Raw genomic sequence first — 18,837 nt, forward strand, 5'->3', positions numbered from 1 at the left:
CACACAGACCTTCCCTGCCCCCTCACAGCCCAGCACCTTCCCAGGTCCCCCAGAGACCCACTCCCTCACACCCTGCCTCCCGGCTACACTCACCAAGTCACCAGCCCTGCTGGGAGGCGACTGTGTCTGCCAGGCGGAGCCGGCAACGCAGTCAGGGCTGGTCCAGGGGCGAGGAATCACTCTGGCCTGCCAGGAGTGGTGCAATCAGCCAGGACAGGGCCTGCCCCAGCTGGGCTCCCTCAGGACCCACTTGCCTGGATGGGCCCAGCCAAGCCCCCCACACTGTCCTCCCTGCAACTGACCGAGGCTGGCAGGGCCCCACAGGTGGTGGGAAGGAGAGACTGCCCAGAGGCAGGGGGCAGAGAGGAGCTGGTGGTTGGCACCAGGGGGCAGAAAGGAGTTTTCGGCTGGCCGGCAGGCTGGCTGAGGGGAGCTAGTGGTGAGCTGGAGGGGGGGGAGCAGGCAGGCTGGTGGGGTCTCGGTGAGCAGGGCAAACAGAGCAAGCCGAGGCCCCTCCTGAGCATGGGTCTGGCTCCATTGCGCCACCAGCGCCATTGTTAACCCGGTACTGCCAGAGCCTTCCTCACCCCGTCCCGTGCTGTGCCCAAATCCCCTGCCCCCTCCTACTCCCAAACTCTTGCTGCTGCTGGGGGAGAGGGGCACAGTGGCCCAAGACTGCCCTAGCAGTGGCTAGTGCGACTGACTCCTGCCTGAGCTGCCCCCAGGCCAGGCACACCAGCTGCTGCAGAAGTCATGGAGGTCACGGAAAGTCACAAATTTGCAGCCTCATTTATTAGGTGTATTACAGTAGTGCCTAGGAGCCCAGCCATGGGCTGGGTGCCTGCTGTGCTGGGAGCTGTACATTATTTACGAGGTGTACTGCCTAGGAGCCCAGCCACGGCCCATGGCGCTGTTGCGCTAGGTCCAACACAGAAAAAAATCCAGTCTCTGCCCCAGAAAGCTGCCCGGCTATTTCAGGATAGGAAAAAACCCCACAGCCTTTGGGAAAATGACTCCACCCGCGTCCCCCCAGCCGAAAGGCCTGCATCCAGGGTGGCGGTGAGCCAGGAACAGACTGTGTAAGTGGTGTGCTGTGGTACCTGATAGCATTGTCAGTTAGATTACAGTAGAATCTTGCCCGGACCAAGATGAGGCCCCATTGTGCTGGGTGCAGGCAGGGGTGAAAGTAACTTATAGGACTTATCGGTACTGCCGGAGTCCTGAGGAGGGCATAGCCTCATCTGGAAGAGGTGTGGCCTCAAGCAGAGGAGGTGGGGCCTCTCAAGATTTAAAGGCCCTGGGGAACAAGCTGTGGCTGGGAGACACAGGGCCTTTACATCAACCGTGGGCTCCCAATTGCAGAGGTAGCTGGGAGCCCCCCGGGGCTCAGGGGCAAATTAAAGGGCCCGAGGCTTTGGCCGCCAGGAGCTTTGCTGGGCTGGGGCAGGGATTTAAAGGGCCCAGAGCTCCTGCTGCTGAGGGAAGCCCAGAGCCCTTTAATCCTGGCCCCAGCCCTGTCGCCAGAGCCATGGCCGGGATTCAGAGGGCTCTGGGCTGCCTGTGAGCTTTGAGTCCTTTAAATCCCCGCCCCAGCCCAGCTGCTGGACCCGCGGCCGGGATTTAAAGGGCTCTGGGCTGCTCGCAGCTGCGGGGAGCTCTGGGCCTTTTAAATCTCAGCTGCGGCCAGGATTTAAGACTCTCAGGGCTGCCCACAGCCGCGGGCAGCCCAGAGCCCTTTCAATCCCCGCCATGGAAGTCGATGCGGTCCAGCACGGCGTACTGGCTCTTGCTGGTATGCCGTACCGGACTGGCTTACTTTCACCTCTGACTGTATGTATGTGTATATGTATGAATGTGTCACAAACAATGTAGCTGCAGCCTGCTACCGACCAGCAGTGACCGGCCCCTGTGGGCTGCTGCCTGCAGAGAGCCAGCAGGTGCCGCTGGGCTGCGTCTGCCAAGGAGTAAGTAACCAAGGCAAAAACCACAGCCATCCAGCCAGGGAGGGAACCAGGGGTGGGGGGGAGGAGGAGAGGAAGGGAAAGTCAGGGGTGAATGAAGGACAACTGGAATAGCCTTCATGAGATATACAAGATATTTAGAGAAAGTTTTGTCAATTTCAGCCTCTGCACTCTGCAGGCAGGACAAAACAAAAAGAGATCTGAGACTGCACTTGCTGTCCTAAGGACATTTCAGGTGTTTAAATCAATATAGAAAGAGGGTGGATTGGAATGAAAACTACTATTTCTTTCAAAGGAGGTACAATAATTTTACTGAATATTCAGTTTTCCCCTCCAATCCCTTTGTGGTTTTGTCTATGGGGGCTATTTGCTTTCCCTGTGAATCTTTAGTTGCTTTAGCAAAATTGCTTTGCCCAAAATAAACCCTAATCATCATGACACATCTTTCCACCATATTCTCCATGTTTTTTGTGTTGTTTTTTTTTAAACAGTAACATTTCGAAGAGGATCTGCAAGCAGTTTGGACATCACAACCATGATCCTCTGCTGGGGAGGGAATGGGATAGAGTTGAACTTGGAAATGGCTCCTGATTTTGATTGTGTTTAGGAGATCCCCCATCCCGGGGGCAGAAAAGAACTGCCCCTGCCATGGTCACACACACCCAACAACAACTGGGAGTGAAATTAAAAAGGATGCCAGAAACGGCTCCTAACTCTGGATGTCTCTACGGAAAAGGTTAAATGGACACAAATCAGACATTAGGAATGGCAATATACAAAAACCTGTAGGAGAGCACTTCAACCTCCCTGGCCACACTATAGCAGACCTTAAGGTGGCCATCCTGCAGCAAAAAAACTTCAGGACCAGACTTCAAAGAGAAACTGCTGAGCTTCAGTTCATCTGCAAATTTGACACCATCAGCTCAGGATTGAACAAAGACTGTGAATGGCTTGCCAATTACAGAACCAGTTTCTCCTCTCTTGGTTTTCACACCTCAACTGCTAGAACAGGGCCTCATCCTCCCTGATTGAACTGACCTCGTTATCTCTAGCTTGCTTGCTAGCACACATATATATACCTGCCCCTGGATATTTCCATTACATGCATCTGAGGAAGTGGGTATTCACCCACGAAAGCTCATGCTCCAAAAACGTCTGTTAGTCTATAAGGTGCCACAGGATTCTTTGCTGCTTTTACAGATCCAGAGTAACACGGCTACCCTCTGATACTTAACTCTGGATGCTGAACTGCTCAGGGAACAGCTGAGTTTAAACTGTTCTTTTGCAGGCAGCAGAAGCAGGCATCTCAGCCAGTGTCCCTATTGCAAGCTAGAGCCTAGAGGAGAACCCCTGCTGGTGGTGTGTGGGGCGGGGGGATGCAGAGCCTTGTCTGCAGCCTTGCTGGAGGAGGGGGAGGGAGGAGCCAAGAAACCAATGTGACAGTGAGTTTTCCCCTTCCACCTGCTTTTATTAGCTCTGGATTTAAACTGTGCAGCCAAATGCTTGTATTTGTTGTGTATATTAGTATTGGAGAGATTCTCTCATCCCGGGGGCAGAAAAGAACTACCCATGCCATGGTCAAGCACACCCTCCCCTCGACCCCCTCTCCCCAGCTACTGTGAGTGAAATTAACAAGGAGGCCAGAAACCTAGCCCTGGGGGCTGAACCATCAGCAAACAGGTGAGTTTAAACTATTCTTATGCAGGGAACAGGCTTTTCTCTCTTTCTCTCTCATTCAGTCTCCTTTTCTTACCGGTCCTCCCTCCGTCCTGGCCGGTACCAGCTTACTTTCACCTCTGGGTGCAGGGAAGATGCATGCAAGCCAGAAGCGTTAAGGGTCTCACTAGACAAGGCAAAGGGTGGGAGGGAAAAGGGAGACCCAGCGAGGGGAAGGGACTGCCCCGGGCCATGCAGCAGGTTGGTGCCTGAGCAGGGATAGAGCCCAAGTCTGTGGCGTCTGGGAGGTGCCCACAGCTGCTTGGCCATGTTGCCCCATTGAAGGCTGGGAGGAAGCATGTCTGGGCCAGGGGAAGGCCCAGCCTGAGGGCTGCTGGCTCCATCCAACTGGTGGGGAGCTGTTGCGCCAGGCCTGCTGGGTGTGAGAAACACAGTGCAGAGAGGCAGGTGTTGGTGTGAAGGCCGGGAGCGGTATCTCGTCCCTGCTGCCTGTGGACCACAGGTGTGCGCTGCACACTCAGTAAGGCTGGGATAAGGCTGGGAAAGACAGCTGCTTCTGACAGCAGTGGGGTCAGCACAGGAGAAGAGTTTATCGGCCATGCCCTGGCAGTTTGGTGACCCGGGCACAGGGAGAGGGGGGATGGGGTAACAGAGGTGCAAAAGGAGGAGAGCTCCCCTCCCCTAAATGCCCCCCATCAGGCACGGGCCCAAGCCAAAGTCCTGGGTCACTGGCATCCTGGCCTAGTCCTGCAGAACTGACCTTGCTGGCCGGGGGCAGTGATATCAACCGGCACCATTTCCCTTCCTGGGCGCTATGAAGCCTGGGCAGAGTGCCCCGAAAGGTCCCTGGGGCTGGCCCAGGCTTGCTCCTGTAAGAGGTGGGGGGGGGGGCATACTGCCGGTGGCACCCTGTGCAATGCAGCCTGCTTGAGGGGCAGTGCTGTAAAGAGAATGCAAGGGGGCGTCTCAGCTCCGCCCCCTTCTCTCCAGGCATGGGTTGGGGTGTCTAGTTTCCTGTGGTGAGGACCCTGCCCACCCAGATGAGTCCAGGCCCTGCCTGGGCCCCAGAAGCAGCTGATTGTGATGCTCAGTGGAATGGCATGGGGGAGCAGATCAGGGGAGACTCTGGTGTTCCCTTTGCAATGGGCCGCCAGCAGGGCACATGCAGAGTGTCACACACCAGTGCAGAGGAAAAGCCTGTTTTCCTCCTGGAAACGGGCCATGTTCGGCACCCTTCTGATGGCAGCTAACCCCTCTCTTTGCCACGGGAGCCAGCCTGGAAAGCAAACCAGCTGCCCTGCTTCTAAAAATACATCCACTTCAGAAAAAAAGTGCCCAAGACTCCTGCCAATACAGTAATCAATAGTGGTATCACGGGGTGAGGGGGGGCATGTTTGCCTTGCAGCAGATGTTCCCATGGCCCCCAACCCCCTCACTGGCCCTACTGTGACCCACACTGGCACTAGGGATAAAAGCCCTGCAGCCTTGTCTGCCCTGTCTGCACGCCTCAGCCTCGTTGCTAGCATGGCTGCTCTGTGGCTGCTCTCCTGCCTGGCGCTCCTCGGCGCGGCTCATGGTAAGCCAGGCGGGCCCTTTTCTGCTTGGGCTGCAGAATTCATTAAACGACAGCCTCACCCGGGCTCAGGAGGCACTGTATGGGGACATAGCAGCACATACTGTGCTGGTCAGGCTGGGAGCTAGAGAGACGCCCTGAGCTGGCTGTGTCCAGGAATCGCCTTTAGCTTCATCAGCTGGAAGGCAGTGTGGCACAGGGGACAGGGCACTCTCTTGGGACCTAGGAGATGTGTGTTCTATTCCTGATTGTGCTGCTGGGTGATCCTAGGCATTGCACTTCCCTGCTCTGTGCCTCAGTTTCTCCTCTGATGATCCTGATCTCCTTTGTAAAGGGCTTTGATCTTGCTTGATTAAAAGCCCTTAAGTCCTGAATCTGCTGCTATTGCACTTGTCAGCAGCCAAAATGCTGCACCAGGGTTGTTTAGTCCAGGCCAGTTTGGCTAGTTACCTTGTGCCTCCTTCAGTGCCCCTCTGTGTGCTTAAGAAAGACAATAGTCTTCAGTGTCGTCTCTAAAATGTTGTGGGGGGGGGTGTTGCTGTGGGCTGTTAAGCAGCTGCTATGTTCCACACCAGAGCTGGCTGCATTTCAACAGCAGGCTAAGCAATGGGTAATGTCTGCTGTAACAGCAGCAGTGAGTGCTGTAGATAAGGGTGCCACTCTCACCACCTGCCTGCAGCCTGGTGCAGTAACTCTCTGGAGCTCACTCTGGGCAGCTGGAATAGCCTAGGTTTGGCCTCTGCCTAGTGGTGAACTGTGGGAAAGTGGCTCAGCTGCTTTCAGGCGTGCAGAGTGGGGTATAAATACGAGGTTCTTCCTGTAAACAGCCTTTCTGTGACCAGCACGAATGGCTAGGAGCTGGCAGGTGAAATGTGGCAGTGAAATATTCCCCATTGGCCGTATCTGCACTCGCATTGTGCTTAATACCTGGGCGAGGGTTAAAATGCTATCATCCAGGCTCCCCCAGCGCTGCTATTGCTGGTGACGCAGCAGGGGTGGGAGTGGAGCAGCGGAAATGATTCTAGCGTGGCCGAGAGCACTCAGGCTGGGAATGGGCTTGGCGTGGAGCCAGTCGTGATTGTGTCCTGCTCCCCTTTCATCAGCTGTGTGGCCCTGACACCCCAAATACTATGCTCAAGTGCGTGAATGCAGCTGGGAGGCAGCCACGTGCACAGGGGAGCCTGTGCCGCACATGAGACTGGTGGACACCAGCCTGCACTGAGCGTGTGCCAGAGATCACTTTCCCCTCTGAACTATTAAAAAGTGCTAAGGCAGGAGTGCCTGGGTGTGCTAAGTTGAGCAGGACCTCCCGGGGCCCAGCTACCTGCTGCTTGGCTGTGGCATGGGAGCTGCTGGGCTTTCTCATGGGAGCTGTGCTCTTAGTTACTCTGCAGCCAGGCCAGTCAAGCTCCTTCGGCTGCAAGGAGAGGGACTGCTCTGGCTGATCCCCCACGTGGCACAGGGTGCTCTGGGGCTGCCTAGCTACACCTGGCCAGCCTAGGGCATTGACCAGCAGCTCTTACCCTCCCTGGCCTGGGCCCCCGTGTCATCGAGGAATGCTGCCATTCTGATTAGGTGAGATTTGCCACATGAGAACGGCCATACTGGGTCAGGTCAGACCAGTGGTCAGGCTAGCGCAGTGTCCTGTCTTCGACAGCAGCCGGGCCAGGTGCTTCAGAGGGAATGAACAGAACCAGGCAATTATCAAAGGATCCACCCGCAGTTGGCCAGCCCCCAGCTTCAAGCCAACAGAGCATGCGGTTGCATCCCTGCCCATCCTGGCTAATAGCCATCGATGGACCTATCCTGCATGAACTTATCTAGCTCTTTTTGGAACCCTGTTATGGTCTTATCCTTCACAACAGCCCCCGGAAAAGAGTTCCACAAGTTAGCTTTGCGCTGCGTGAAGGAATATTTCCTTCTGTTTGTTTTAAACCTGCTGCCTGTTCATTTCACCTGGTGACCCCGGTTTGTATGTTAAATGAAGGGGGAAATAACTCTTCCCTCTTCACTGTCTCCGCACCAGTCCTGATTTTATAGCCCTGTAGCATATCCCCCTCACCCAAACCCAGTCATCGGTTTGCCAAGCCTCACCCGGAATGTTCCAGGCCCCTCATCATTTTTGTTGTTCTTCTCTGTATCTCTTCCTATTCTACTGCAGCTTTTCTGAGGTGGGGGGACCACATCTGCACGCAGCATTCAAGGTGTGGACGTACCAGGGATTTATGTATCATTTTCTGTCTCATTAGCTCTCCCTTTCCTAATGACTCTCCACATTCTGGTCACTTTTTTGGCTCCGCTGCACATTGAGTGGATGTTTTCAGCGAACTGTCCACAATGACTCCAAGATCTCTTTCTTGAGGGGACCAGCTAAGTTAGACCCCATCATTGTGTATGTATATACACTAGGTGCACGGATGCCACAGGGGTCAGTGATGCTGCAGGGTGCCAGGCAGGCTGCCCCAGGGCCATGACTCCCAGACAGGGTCTCTGGGTTTTCATTCTGAATAGGAAGGTGTGTGGCCACAATCTCACACTCCTCCGCATAACCCCTTCTGGGCCAGGCTCTGGCAATCGTTCCGCAAGGCACTGCCCATGCTCTCACCAGGCTGCAGGAGGGAGACGGGCTGGAGCTGTCTCTGGTTAGCTGGCGCTGCGGCCCCAAGGTGCCAGTGGGGAAAGGGTGGAGACCCAGGCTGACTCCCTTTCCCTGCCAGGCTGTGGTGTGCAGGAAATCCAGCCCATCATCAGCAGCTACGCCCGCATTGTGAATGGTGAGGAGGCGGTTCCGGGCTCCTGGCCCTGGCAGGTCTCCCTGCAGGTAAGGAGGGTGGGGAAGTCTCTCTGTTGGTGCCGGGTGCCCTGGCTATTCCCTTCACGCCCCCCTCAGGGGTGACCTGAACTCTTTCCTCGCTTGGCTCTGCCCCCATGGCTCTGTCCCATCTTCAAGCCCTGCCCCCATCAGGGCCAGCTCCAGGCACGTGCCTGGGGCGGCACATGCTAAGGGTGGCATTTCCTCCAGTCTTGGGGTGGCACAGTCACCAAGCAGCTTTTTTTTTTTTTTTTTGCTTGGGGCAGCAAAAATGGTAGAGCCAGCCCTGGCCCCCATTTCACAAGCCCATCTTCCCCATTTCAGCTCCCAGCGGCCATGCTCCTGCAGCCCAGATACTGGGGATGAGCTCGTGGGAAGAGTGGCTCCTGGGCTGTCCTACCTCCACCCATGGCACACTCTGGGGGAGTTATGAGCCTGTGGCTGCCCATGACAAGCAGCGGCCCGTGTAGCTCTGGCAGTAGTGGCTCCTGCTCATAGAAGCAGAAGTGCCAGATTCAGTCCCCGCTGCCAGTGACCTTCTGGGAAGGCTGCAGAGAGCTTGTGGCTGAGGCCAAGGGACGGCCCCTCCTAGCTGCCCAGGGCCATGCCTGAGCTGGACACTGCAATTGTTTTCAGTGTGGCTCGACCTTGCTGGCAATATCCGGGGGCATGGGCCCTGGAGCAGGGGGGCATTTCTAGGGTCTTACAGTCTCCTCCTGGTTGGCAATTGCAGCAGTCGGCGACAAACAGCTGGCACTTCTGTGGCGGCTCCCTGGTCAGCCAGCGCTGGGTGGTGACAGCTGCACACTGTGGAGTGACGTGAGTGGGGACCCCCCCCCGAGGATGGGCGGGAGGGGGGCTTAGCAGCCTGTCTGGTGCCTCCTGAAGGGTCGATGGGTCCAATGGGGCAGCTGGGTGCTGCTAGCCCAGAGCCAGGCTCCAGCCCCAGCCATGGAGATGTCATCTCCCCTTGCCCTTAGAGATCACACCTAGCACCCGGACGATTGTTCCAGCCCTCACCCCGTAATGCTGGGCTGCCCCCAGCATGCCAGGCTGCATGGGCTAACCCAGCAAACAGACCAAGGGGAAAACTGTGCCTGGTCCAGACAGGTAGCTGCCTGCATGGAAGGCCCCAGCTGTGTGCAGGGGAAGGCTCCTTCTGCACGGGTGAACAGCCCCGGGTGCACCTGGGCACTAGCCCCAGTCAGGCAGGAACCCCCACTGCATGGCCAAGTGCACCAGCTACAGCTCATGGGCCCAATGGCATGTCAGGGAGTGCCAACAGGATCAGCAGGGAAGGGGCTAGCTTGGCACCACTGGCTGCTACTCCCCATCCCACAGTGCCCCACACATCGTCCTTCGCTGGGGGTGAGCCCAGCTCTCCCTGGACACTAACTGCCCTCTCTTCCGGCCGCAGAAAATCCAACGTGGTGGTGCTCGGGGAACACGACCGCAGCTCCTCCCAAGAGAAAGTGCAGAAACTGGCCATCCAGCAGGTGGGTGAGTGCTTGCTCGGTGCCGACCCACTGCAGGTGGGGGAGCCTGGCACAGATGCTGAGCCTCTGGGTACGACCCCACGGTGGGTGCCATGACCCCCCAGGGTTGCTGTCGGCTCGCTGCCCCTGTGCAGCCCTGGTCTGCAGAGTGAGCTCTCCGGGGGTGAGATGGGGACCAGCTGGGAACTCCCGTGTGAGCGTATCTGCTCCAGGCCTGGGGGCATTGTGCCAGCACCACAGCCAGCTGGGGGAGTCCAGCTGGGGCAGCTGCCCCTGCAGGGGTGCAATGGGGTGTCCCCTCCAAAGCCACACAATTGTGCCAGCCACTGCAGTGTCAGGCTATGGCCCTGTCTCCCCTGCTGAGCACAGCCTGGCCCCCCAAGAGATCTGACTGCTGCTCTGCTCCAGCCATGTGGAGAGTGCCGCTGAGTCCGCACACAGCCTGTGCCCCATGGGCCCCGGTGCCCTCCTGAGAGACTGCAGCTCCCAGCAGCCCTCTCTGGGTACAGCAGGCCCTGGGAGCGGTGGGAGGTTGCCTGCCACATGCTGCCTGCTGGCTCTAAGGAGTGGGCTCAGCGGCTGCCCCAGGCCTGGTGATGCCAGCTGGTCTCAGTGCCCGCTGAATGTACCCTGGCCAGGTGCCATGGCAACAGGGCCCATGTGAGTACCCCCACCGTGCGGGAGGGGTAGCTGCAGGGACCTGTCCTCATGGGCCCATGTCTGTGCTGCAGGTTTTCACCCACCCGCAGTATGACTCCAGCACTGTCAATAATGACATCGCGCTCATCAAGCTGGCCACGGCGGCGGTGCTGGGCAGCACTGTGGCCCCGGTGTGCTTGGCAGCTGCCGGGGAGCAGTACCAGAGCAGACAGCGCTGCGTCACCAGCGGCTGGGGCAAGACCCGCTACAACGGTACGTCCACCTGGCGCCGCGGGGAATGGAGCCCGCATGGCCTTAGGGTTTGGCTGTGACAGCCCCTGGAGCTGGGTCACTCACATGCATGGCGGGGTAGGGCCCAGGGCTGGAAATCACGAGATCAAGGCCGGTTAGTTACCCACCTTATGCCTCAGTTGCCCCACCTGTGGGCAGGGACAGTAATGCTAACGTACCCAGCTGGGTGGCTGTGCACACTGGTGATTGCAACGCACATTCAGAGTGGGGAATGAGAGATGCCCCGCCTCGGCAGTACTGAGCTGTCGGCCCCCTGGGGTTCACACCCTCATTGGTATTGGGGCATGTTGGTGTCCCCGCTCCCCCGTGCGCAGAGCACTCCCTGGGGGGAGGTGTGAGAAACCATTTGGCTCTGTTCCTATCACCAGCCTGGCCTGGCCCGAGCCCCTTCTACGCAGGTGGTGAAACCCAGGACTGTGGCCCTTCTCTAGTGATGTGTCTGGTCTAGCCCCAATGTGCCAGGTGCCCACCAAGAGCCACGCATGGGCGCGGGGTCGGACCTTGAGGCAGTCGTGCATTGGGGCATTGCCAGAGCAGGGCTGGAGCTGGCCGTGGATGGAGCTAACTCCTTGCATTTAAAGCACTGACTGGCCAGCTAGCAGGCCAGCCCGTGAGCCCACCGCAGCCAGGCTGCTGTGGGATGCTGCTTGGGCAGGCCTGGCCAGCTCACCATGTGTGGGTGGGGAATGTGAGCCACAGTAAGTGGGCGATTGTTAGGAGCAGGGGATGCCCAGCCCCACTGGGGAGCCAGTGGTCCACTGGTTGGGAGAAGGGGTCCCTGCCTCGGTAGCAGGACAGGCTGGTCGTGAGGGGCTCCTGTGCAGCTCACCTGTTCCACAGGGCGTGTTCAGCAGTGCACCCAGCTCCCACATGTGGCACATGTGAGCCACACAGGCCGTGCGCCATGTCATGTGGAATGCATGTGGCCACTCCGTGGCATGCAGTCCTGACACTGCCCTCTCTCCGCAGCTTTAAGCACCCCAAGCAAACTGCAGCAGACGGTGCTGCCCCTGCTGACTAACCAGGAGTGTAAAAACTACTGGGATGGCAACATCCTGGACTCAATGATCTGCGCTGGAGCAGCCGGCTCCTCCTCCTGCATGGTACGGCCCCAGGGCTGGGGCTGCCCCGTTGGCCGGGGCTGCCCCGTTGGCCAGCCTCTTTCCACCCCCAGTGCAGGCTCGCGCCCTCTGTGGCCGCCCTGCCCCTCTACTAGTCCTGCGGCCTTGCCACACATGGCTACCTTGCTTGAGCCCTGCCGTGGTCTTCTGCTCCCGTCCAGGGGTGGTGGGGGGGTGGGTGGGGCAGGGCCGCCCAGAGGGTGGGGCAAGTGGGGCAATTTGCCCCAGGCCCTGGGCCTCTCAGGGGCTCCCATGAGAGTTTTTCAGGGCCCCTGGAGCAGGGTCCTTCACTCGCTCCGGGGGCCCCAGAAAACTCTCGCGGGGCCCGGGACCCAGGAGCTTCTTCCGCTCTGGGTCTTCAGCAGCAGGGGTCCTTCCGCCCCGGACCCACCGCCAAGTGCCAGGTCTTTGGTGGTAATTCAGCGGGGGGCCCGGTCTTCAGGGCACTTCAGCGGCAGGCCCAGAGCAGGACCCCCTGCCGCCGAATTACTGCCAAAGCAGGGGCCCCCTGCCGCCAAAGATCCCAGGCCCCCTGAATCCTCTGGGTGGCCCTGGTGGGGGGAAGGGCATAGTGATCCCTTGCGGGGTGCAAGACCCTCATGCCTGTGGCATGGGCCCAGAGAGGCACTGCCCAGAGCACTGACTGGCCCAGTCATTGCTGCCTGGCTAGGATGGTGCCTGTGGCCCAGGGGAAGCAGGGGAGCGTAAGCTCTTGGCCATGGTTCCCCATCTTCGGGGCACCAGGCCGGGGAGAATGTGACAGTCCAGGGCCAGGGTCCTTGTCCCTTGGGGAGCAAAGGCAGGCATTCTGCCATGGGCAGGGGAGGGTCTGGTCTCTCCAGGGCAGCTCCTCCCCAGCGTGGCACAGGAGGGTGAGATCCAGGCTCTCAAGGGTCCCACTTTGGGAGGATTCCTGGCAGGGTGTCTGGGCAAGGCGCTGGCACTGGAGAGCATAGTGCCCAGCTCTCTGAAGCCCTGGCAGCTGAGCCTGCATCTCCATCTGCTTCACAGGGTGACTCTGGTGGCCCCCTTGTTTGCAAGGAGAACGGAGTCTGGAATCTGGTGGGCATCGTGTCCTGGGGTAGCAGCAACTGTGCCACCACCTCGCCAGGTGTCTATGCCCGTGTGAGCCTGCTACGCCCATGGATTAACAGCATCATGGCCAACAACTGAGCCTGTCGGGGGGGGGGGGGCTCCTAGTGGCTAGGCCTCAGCTCAGCCACTGCGGCTCTGAATCCTTCTCTTGAGGCGGGTGACCTAGTTCCACCTGGCTCAGACGCAGCCCTGCAGCCTTCCAATAAAACCCTTCTGCAGCATGGTGCCTCTGAGTTCCTACCTCTTCGGGGCACCAGCACACTGTGTCCACGGGACCGGGCACAGCCTGGGCACATGCCAGCTGCAGCTGACCCAGCAGGAGGCACTCGCACCCACCACGCCTAGGCAGGGTCCACACCAGGTGAAGCCGCCTTTAGGTTCCCTGCCCCTCAACTGAGCTTTGTGCCCACGGCCAGGTGGCCAGCCAGGCTGTGGCCACTGGCATGGAGCTGGGGAAGCTGATCCATGAGGGAAGGGCCCCTCCCCATCCTGGCAGTGTGTGTGGGATAACTGAGGGTCAGGGTGCGCCCATGCTGGCTTCAAGGTCTGCACGGCTCAGCCCGACCCGCTAGCTAGCCCTGGCGTGGGTGCATGGCGCAGAGCCCGGGTCACTGGGTCGGGACATTGGCTGTGTCACGGCTCCCATGTGCCCTCATGATCACAGCGGCACAATCCTGCCTTTTCAGGCCTAGGCCACGCATTGCCAGTGCCATGCTTGCTGGCTGGGCCGCGTTTGGGCACCACCCTAGCGAGCTCCCAGTGCCAGCCTCCACTGCCGGAGCTGAAACCAGCTGGTCAGTTTGGGGGAAGCAGACGCCTCAGCTGTGTACCTGGCAGGGCCAGTAGCGGGTGAGTCACACCTGGCTGTGGAGGCTGTTCAACGCCCCCAGCCACTGCACCTAATGGTGCCCAGAGAAGCCATCGCTGAGTAAAGCCAGCTCCATGGCTACAGTTGCAGCCTCATGACACACTTACCTGGTGCAGCCACTGGAAGGGCACACAGCCACGCTGCACTCGGGTGCGACGGTGCGTCTCCAAGAGCCCTGTGCAGGGGCTGAACTCAGAGCTGGTGCTAGCAGGTGGCCTAGATGGGACTGGGTCTGCATGCCAAAGTGCAGCCCTCACAGCTTGTGCATGGGAGTGGCAGCTTGTGGGCATCTTGCTCAGGATTGTGGCGCTGACCCAGCTTGCCCAGCCACTTAGAGAGGTTCCCCTAGCTCTTAGGGCACTAGCATAGTGGAAGTTGTGTGGTTTGCCCAGCTCTGCAAGCAGCCTGGAGCCCTCTGAAGAAAACCGTGCTCTGTCCTTGTCTGGACCGGCACTTAGCGTTCCTGTCTGCTGTTACCCAGCCAGCACACTCCACACTCGAGGTGGCTGCAATTCAGTGCTGGATGAACAATCCATGTCTAGCGACCGGTGCTCTGGGAGGGACAGCCCTCTAGAAATGCAAGTCCTTGGCTGGCCACTTGTTTCCTCCCTTCCCCAGTGCTGCACCATGTATAATCAATCCAGCTTCTGGTCACCCTGGAGTCACTGTCTCTACCTCCTCCACTGCCCCTTCTCCACCTCTGGTCTGCTGAGCCTACCTGCTTGTCCCAGTAACACCACCCCATGTTGCACTCCCAGACCTATTATTCAACTCCCTGCCCGGGGCGGTTCCCTAGCAGCCTGCACCACTGGGCCCCAGCTTCCCAGCACTACTGGTTTGGGATGGAAAAACGGCTGTTTTGGGAGCATGGGTGGGGTTTCCTGAGAAGGAAAGGACCTTTCTCCTGCCATTCCAACTCCGGTGCTGTGCTGGGCGGCCAGGTGGGCAAACGTTTCCAGGAAATTCAGCGTTTTGACAATTGGCCCCAAAAAATAAACAACAAAAATAAAAGTTTGTTTCATTTTCATGTAATTTTGGGGGGGGATGTTGCAAACAGCCCTGCCCCTGCCTCCGTAAGACCCTGGTGGGCCAACACAGACAGTCGACTCTGCTGCCTCCTTGGTGCTTGCACTGTCTATAAACTGAGCGGGACCGGCCAGGCTACTGGGGAAGGGAGTGGGGCTGTCTAGCCCCAAAGACTGTTAGTTGTAGGGATTTGTATGGGATTAGTGGCCGGAGACCCAGTCAGGATCAAGGCCCCACTGTGCAACACGACAGTGGTGGTCCTACAAAACCCCTATTGTTCAATTGTCTGTGTCCCTTTAGTAATGAGGCCCAGCTCTTCCACAGTGCCTACCGGCAGCGGAGCTCTCAGCACCGTACATCCTCCCCATTTCACAGCTGGGGACACTGAGGCAGAGACTGGGGAAGTGACTTGCTCACAGGCATCCTGCCGGCCAGGGGCAGAGGTGGGAATGAAGCCCGGCTCTGCTGTGTCACAGGCATGTGCACAATACACTAGGCTGCACGGTTTATTGAAAGTGACCTCACAAAAATGGCCACTTGAGGTAGGCTCACACGTTGCTCTACATGGGGCAAAATCCTGGGCCGTCATTAGTAAAGCGCCCCTGACTGTCCCCATGGGGCTTAGACGTCACTGAGCCCTAAAGCCAAGGCCAGAATGGACCAGTGTGATCATCCAGTCTGACTCCCTGCACAGCCCAGGCCAGAGCCCTTCCTACTTTCACGCCTGCCGCAGGTATCTTAGAAAAGCAGCAAATCTCCATTTCAAAATGGTGGATGACGGAGAACTCCCCAGGACCCTTGGTAAATAATGATTCTCATCATTAAAAACTGATACCTTATTTCCAGTCTCAAATTGTCTAGTGTCAACTTCCAGCCATTGGCTTGTGTGAGACCTTTGTCTGCTAGACTGAAGAGCCCATTGTTAAATATTTGTTCCCCACATGACTGGGTCAAGTCCCCCTGAACCTTCTCTTTGTTAAGATAAGCAGACTGAGGTCCTAGGGTCTGTTACTACCAGGCAGGTTTTCTGATCCTTTATTCATTCTCGTGGCTCTTCTCTGACCCTCTCCAATTTATCAACATCCTTCTTGAACTGTGCACACAAACTGGACCCAGAATTCCAGCAGCGGTCGCACCAAGGCCACATGCAGAGATCAAAGAACCTCTCTTCTCCTGCTCGAGATTCCACCATTTCTGCATGAGCCCTTTTGGCCCCAGCACTGCATGGGGAGCTCATTTCAGTGGATTATGCACCACGACCCCCAAATCTTTACCCAGGGTGCCCTGGTCTTTCCCGCTGAGTTTCCTGCTCACCCTCATTTTCCTCAGCTGAGGGCCATGAACAAGCAGGCTGCACTCAGTTCCCCATCAGGCAGCAGCAGCATGCCAATCCTGTGTCCACAGAGCGCCTGTAGGCCAGAGTGACACTGTGTGGGCTAAGGGGATCAGGGCCTACATCCTGATTAACCATGGGCAGGAAAGAACCCAGCTGAGGAGAGTGCTGGGAGCTGAGCAAACCTCAATGAGATGCCCAAGCCGAGTTCTGTGGGCACAGGAGTTAGGGATGGAGAACAACAATTTCACCCCCATAGGGCCACAAAACCCCTGGCAAGCTCTATGCAGCAACCTGCTTTCCTGCTAGTAACATGCAGCCACCTCTGGGGTGGAACCTGGCAGCTGCTTAACAGCCACACCTCAGTGGGCTGAACCTAGAGGCGAGTGGAATGCACCCATCTCTTATTGGGTGAAACAGGAGCTTCAGTGGCCCCTTAGTCAGATCCTCTGTGCTGCATTTCATGAGAGCTGACCCAGCAGTATAGCACCTGCTGGCTGGGGTACGGGCTTGGTACGGACTTCACAGGATGGGCAATCCCTCAGGGACCCATTCATAGTGACCCAGCCCCACACTGCTTAGCTGGTGAGCACCGAGGGACCACAGAAGGCACTGAGATAACGGCCTTATCAGCCAGACAGCTGGGGGCTTTGTGACTCCAGCCCATGCCTTAGGAGCTCCCACTAGGAGAAGATGAGTTCTCACATCTCCATCTGCCATGGGAATGTGGGATCCCATCTCCTCTGCATTCCAGGCAATGCTCACACACCAGCCCCCCCTAACCCCCTAAAACACAACCACAAGGCAGAGGGGTTCTAGGCAAACCTTTATGCTGCCATGCCAGCAGGCTCCATAGCAACGAGTATCCATACAGGCCGTGAGGTACTTCAGAGCTCTGGGAACCCGCACATTTCAAGGCACCAATTTCGTTTCGCATTTCTGCTACAGCTGATCTTAGCAAAACCCAACCGTGACATGCCACGGTGAGGCACACCTCCCTGTGTCCGTCCTGCCGGCTCCGGGGGCTGTCTGTCAGGCCAGACAATGGACACACAGACACTCCTCCAGCTTACAGTCTGACTGTACTTTCCCCCATTGGACTCTGTCAGTTTCCTTTTCGTCTCCACCCAGATACCACTGGATTGATTCGTTCTGCACAATTAAACGGCTGTCAATTAGCAGCGAGAGAGCTCGTTAATTAGATCAGGCCCTAAAGTCAATGGAAATCACACTTGCCCCTAACTGTTGGCTGGCACTACTGGATTTCCCTTTGATTGCTCCCGCCCACTATAATTGCATTGCTCTGATTCAAATTCTAGTTCTTTTTTTAAATATCGCCCATTGGCCTAAAGCACTCTGAATCCATCACCGACAACAATTTGCCTCTGTGGCTTCGTTATGGGGGGCCTGGAGCCCCCTTTTCTTTCCGAGGCCACAGCCTCTGTCCTGGCTCTCCAGCCTTTCACCTCAAAGCACCCTTAAAGAATCGCCAGCGTGGCCTAAAAACTACCTCGTTCTTGGGGGGAAAAGGGGAGGAGCGAACAGGAGCCCAGCGTTGATGCTTGTTTTGTGCCCCGCCTCTACCCCCCCATGGGAGTCTCTTTAAATATTTACAAGCCCATTTACACTCGTCTCGTGCTCTGCTGCGCGTCCACAGAGGCAGTCGTTAATAGTAGACTGATCTCTCCAAGTAGTTCCCAGAGCGGTGTGTGCTGGCGAGGCCGTCACATGGCCGCCAGCTGCCCCAGCACCATCCTGAACTGCTGTGTGCTGCTGGCCAGGTCTTTGACCCGCTCCACCATGTCCTTGGCAGCGGAGGGGGATGGGTAATGGAGGGCTGCAGCCTTGGTGGTCACCACGATCTCCTTGAGCATGTCACACAGCAGGTTGCTGTAGTGGGTGACCTTGTGGCGCACGTCCTGCGCCCGGGCCTGGCGTGACAGGGTGTCGCCGATGAACACCAGCTTGTGGGCGCTGAGGATGACGAACTTGCTGTGGGCCACGAAGATCTTGGGTGGCTGGTTGGTGCCCACGGCGGTAAAGAAGGCGTCCACGGCGTTGGTGAGCGTGGTGAGGTTGGCCTCACATTGCTCCAGGTAGAAGAGGAGCAGCTGGCGGTCGGAGGGGCACAGGGCGCTGCTGCCCCGCACCTGGGCGTAGTGCTGCGGCGGCGTCCAGCTGGAGAGGTCGTTGTCGATGGGGCGTGTGACCTCCTGCTCCAGCCGCTCAAACTGCTTCAGCTGGGGGGAGACGGACAGCACGTTAGGGGCAGGGCGTGGCCAGGCCTAGCCAAGCACAACAAAGGGCCCCTGCCCTCACCCTCCCATGGCTGGCTAGCTCCCGCAACAGCTACTGACTCAGCCAGAGGAGTCAATACCGTGCCTGTGCCACAGCCTGGCACTGTCAATGCTGCCCAAGGAGATTAGGCACCGACTCCCTTGATTCTTGAAAATCTGTTAGTGCTAAAGGCCCCAGGTCCATCCTGGCTGATGGCAGTGGGGTCAGCATGCCCAGGCCTGGCTCTGCTTGCAGACTGGGGCAGACAGACAGACATCCCACTGCAAGCGTGTTCAGAGCCCCAGCCCTAGGCATTGAGGGAAAGGGGAGCAGTGAGGCTCAGTTGAAAGTGTGGCCATGGGGAGGGAGCCAGAGTCTGTCCCTGGGGGCCCTGCGGGGCCTGGCCAGGCCACGGGGAGGGAGCCAGAGTCTGTCCCTGGGGGCCCTGCGGGGCCTGGCCAGGCCACAGGGAAGGGAGCCGGAGTCTGTCCCTGGGGGCCCTGCGGGGCCTGGCCAGGCCACAGGGAAGGGAGCCGGAGTCTGTCCCTGGGGGCCCTGCGAGGCCTGGCCTGACCACTGGGGAGGGAGCCAGAGTCTGTCCCTGGGGGCCCTGCAGGCCTGGCCTGGTCTGGCCACGGGCGAGGGAG

General features: G+C 58.2%; 2 protein-coding genes across 2 annotated transcripts in view; one reads left to right on the forward strand and one right to left on the reverse strand.

Moving 5' to 3' along the window:
- Positions 1-5,162: 5,162 nt before the first annotated feature.
- On the forward strand, positions 5,163-12,764 carry LOC127034040 (chymotrypsinogen A-like). The gene is made up of 7 exons (XM_050922464.1): positions 5,163-5,214; positions 7,929-8,032; positions 8,760-8,842; positions 9,441-9,519; positions 10,251-10,431; positions 11,440-11,573; positions 12,603-12,764. The coding sequence occupies exons 1-7, from the start codon at positions 5,163-5,165 to the stop codon at positions 12,762-12,764; spliced, it is 795 nt and encodes a 264-aa protein (XP_050778421.1).
- Positions 12,765-16,722: 3,958 nt separating this feature from the next.
- The window catches only part of BCAR1 (BCAR1 scaffold protein, Cas family member), a 45,081-nt gene continuing 42,966 nt past the window's right edge, over positions 16,723-18,837 (reverse strand). The window contains exon 7 of the mRNA XM_050922363.1: positions 16,723-18,153. Coding sequence (XP_050778320.1) covers positions 17,638-18,153 — 516 coding nt within the window. The 3' untranslated portion in view covers positions 16,723-17,637. The remainder of the gene's footprint in view (positions 18,154-18,837) is intronic.

The sequence above is a fragment of the Gopherus flavomarginatus genome, chromosome 14, assembly GCF_025201925.1.
Source record: "Gopherus flavomarginatus isolate rGopFla2 chromosome 14, rGopFla2.mat.asm, whole genome shotgun sequence".
Lineage (NCBI taxonomy): Eukaryota > Metazoa > Chordata > Testudines > Testudinidae > Gopherus > Gopherus flavomarginatus.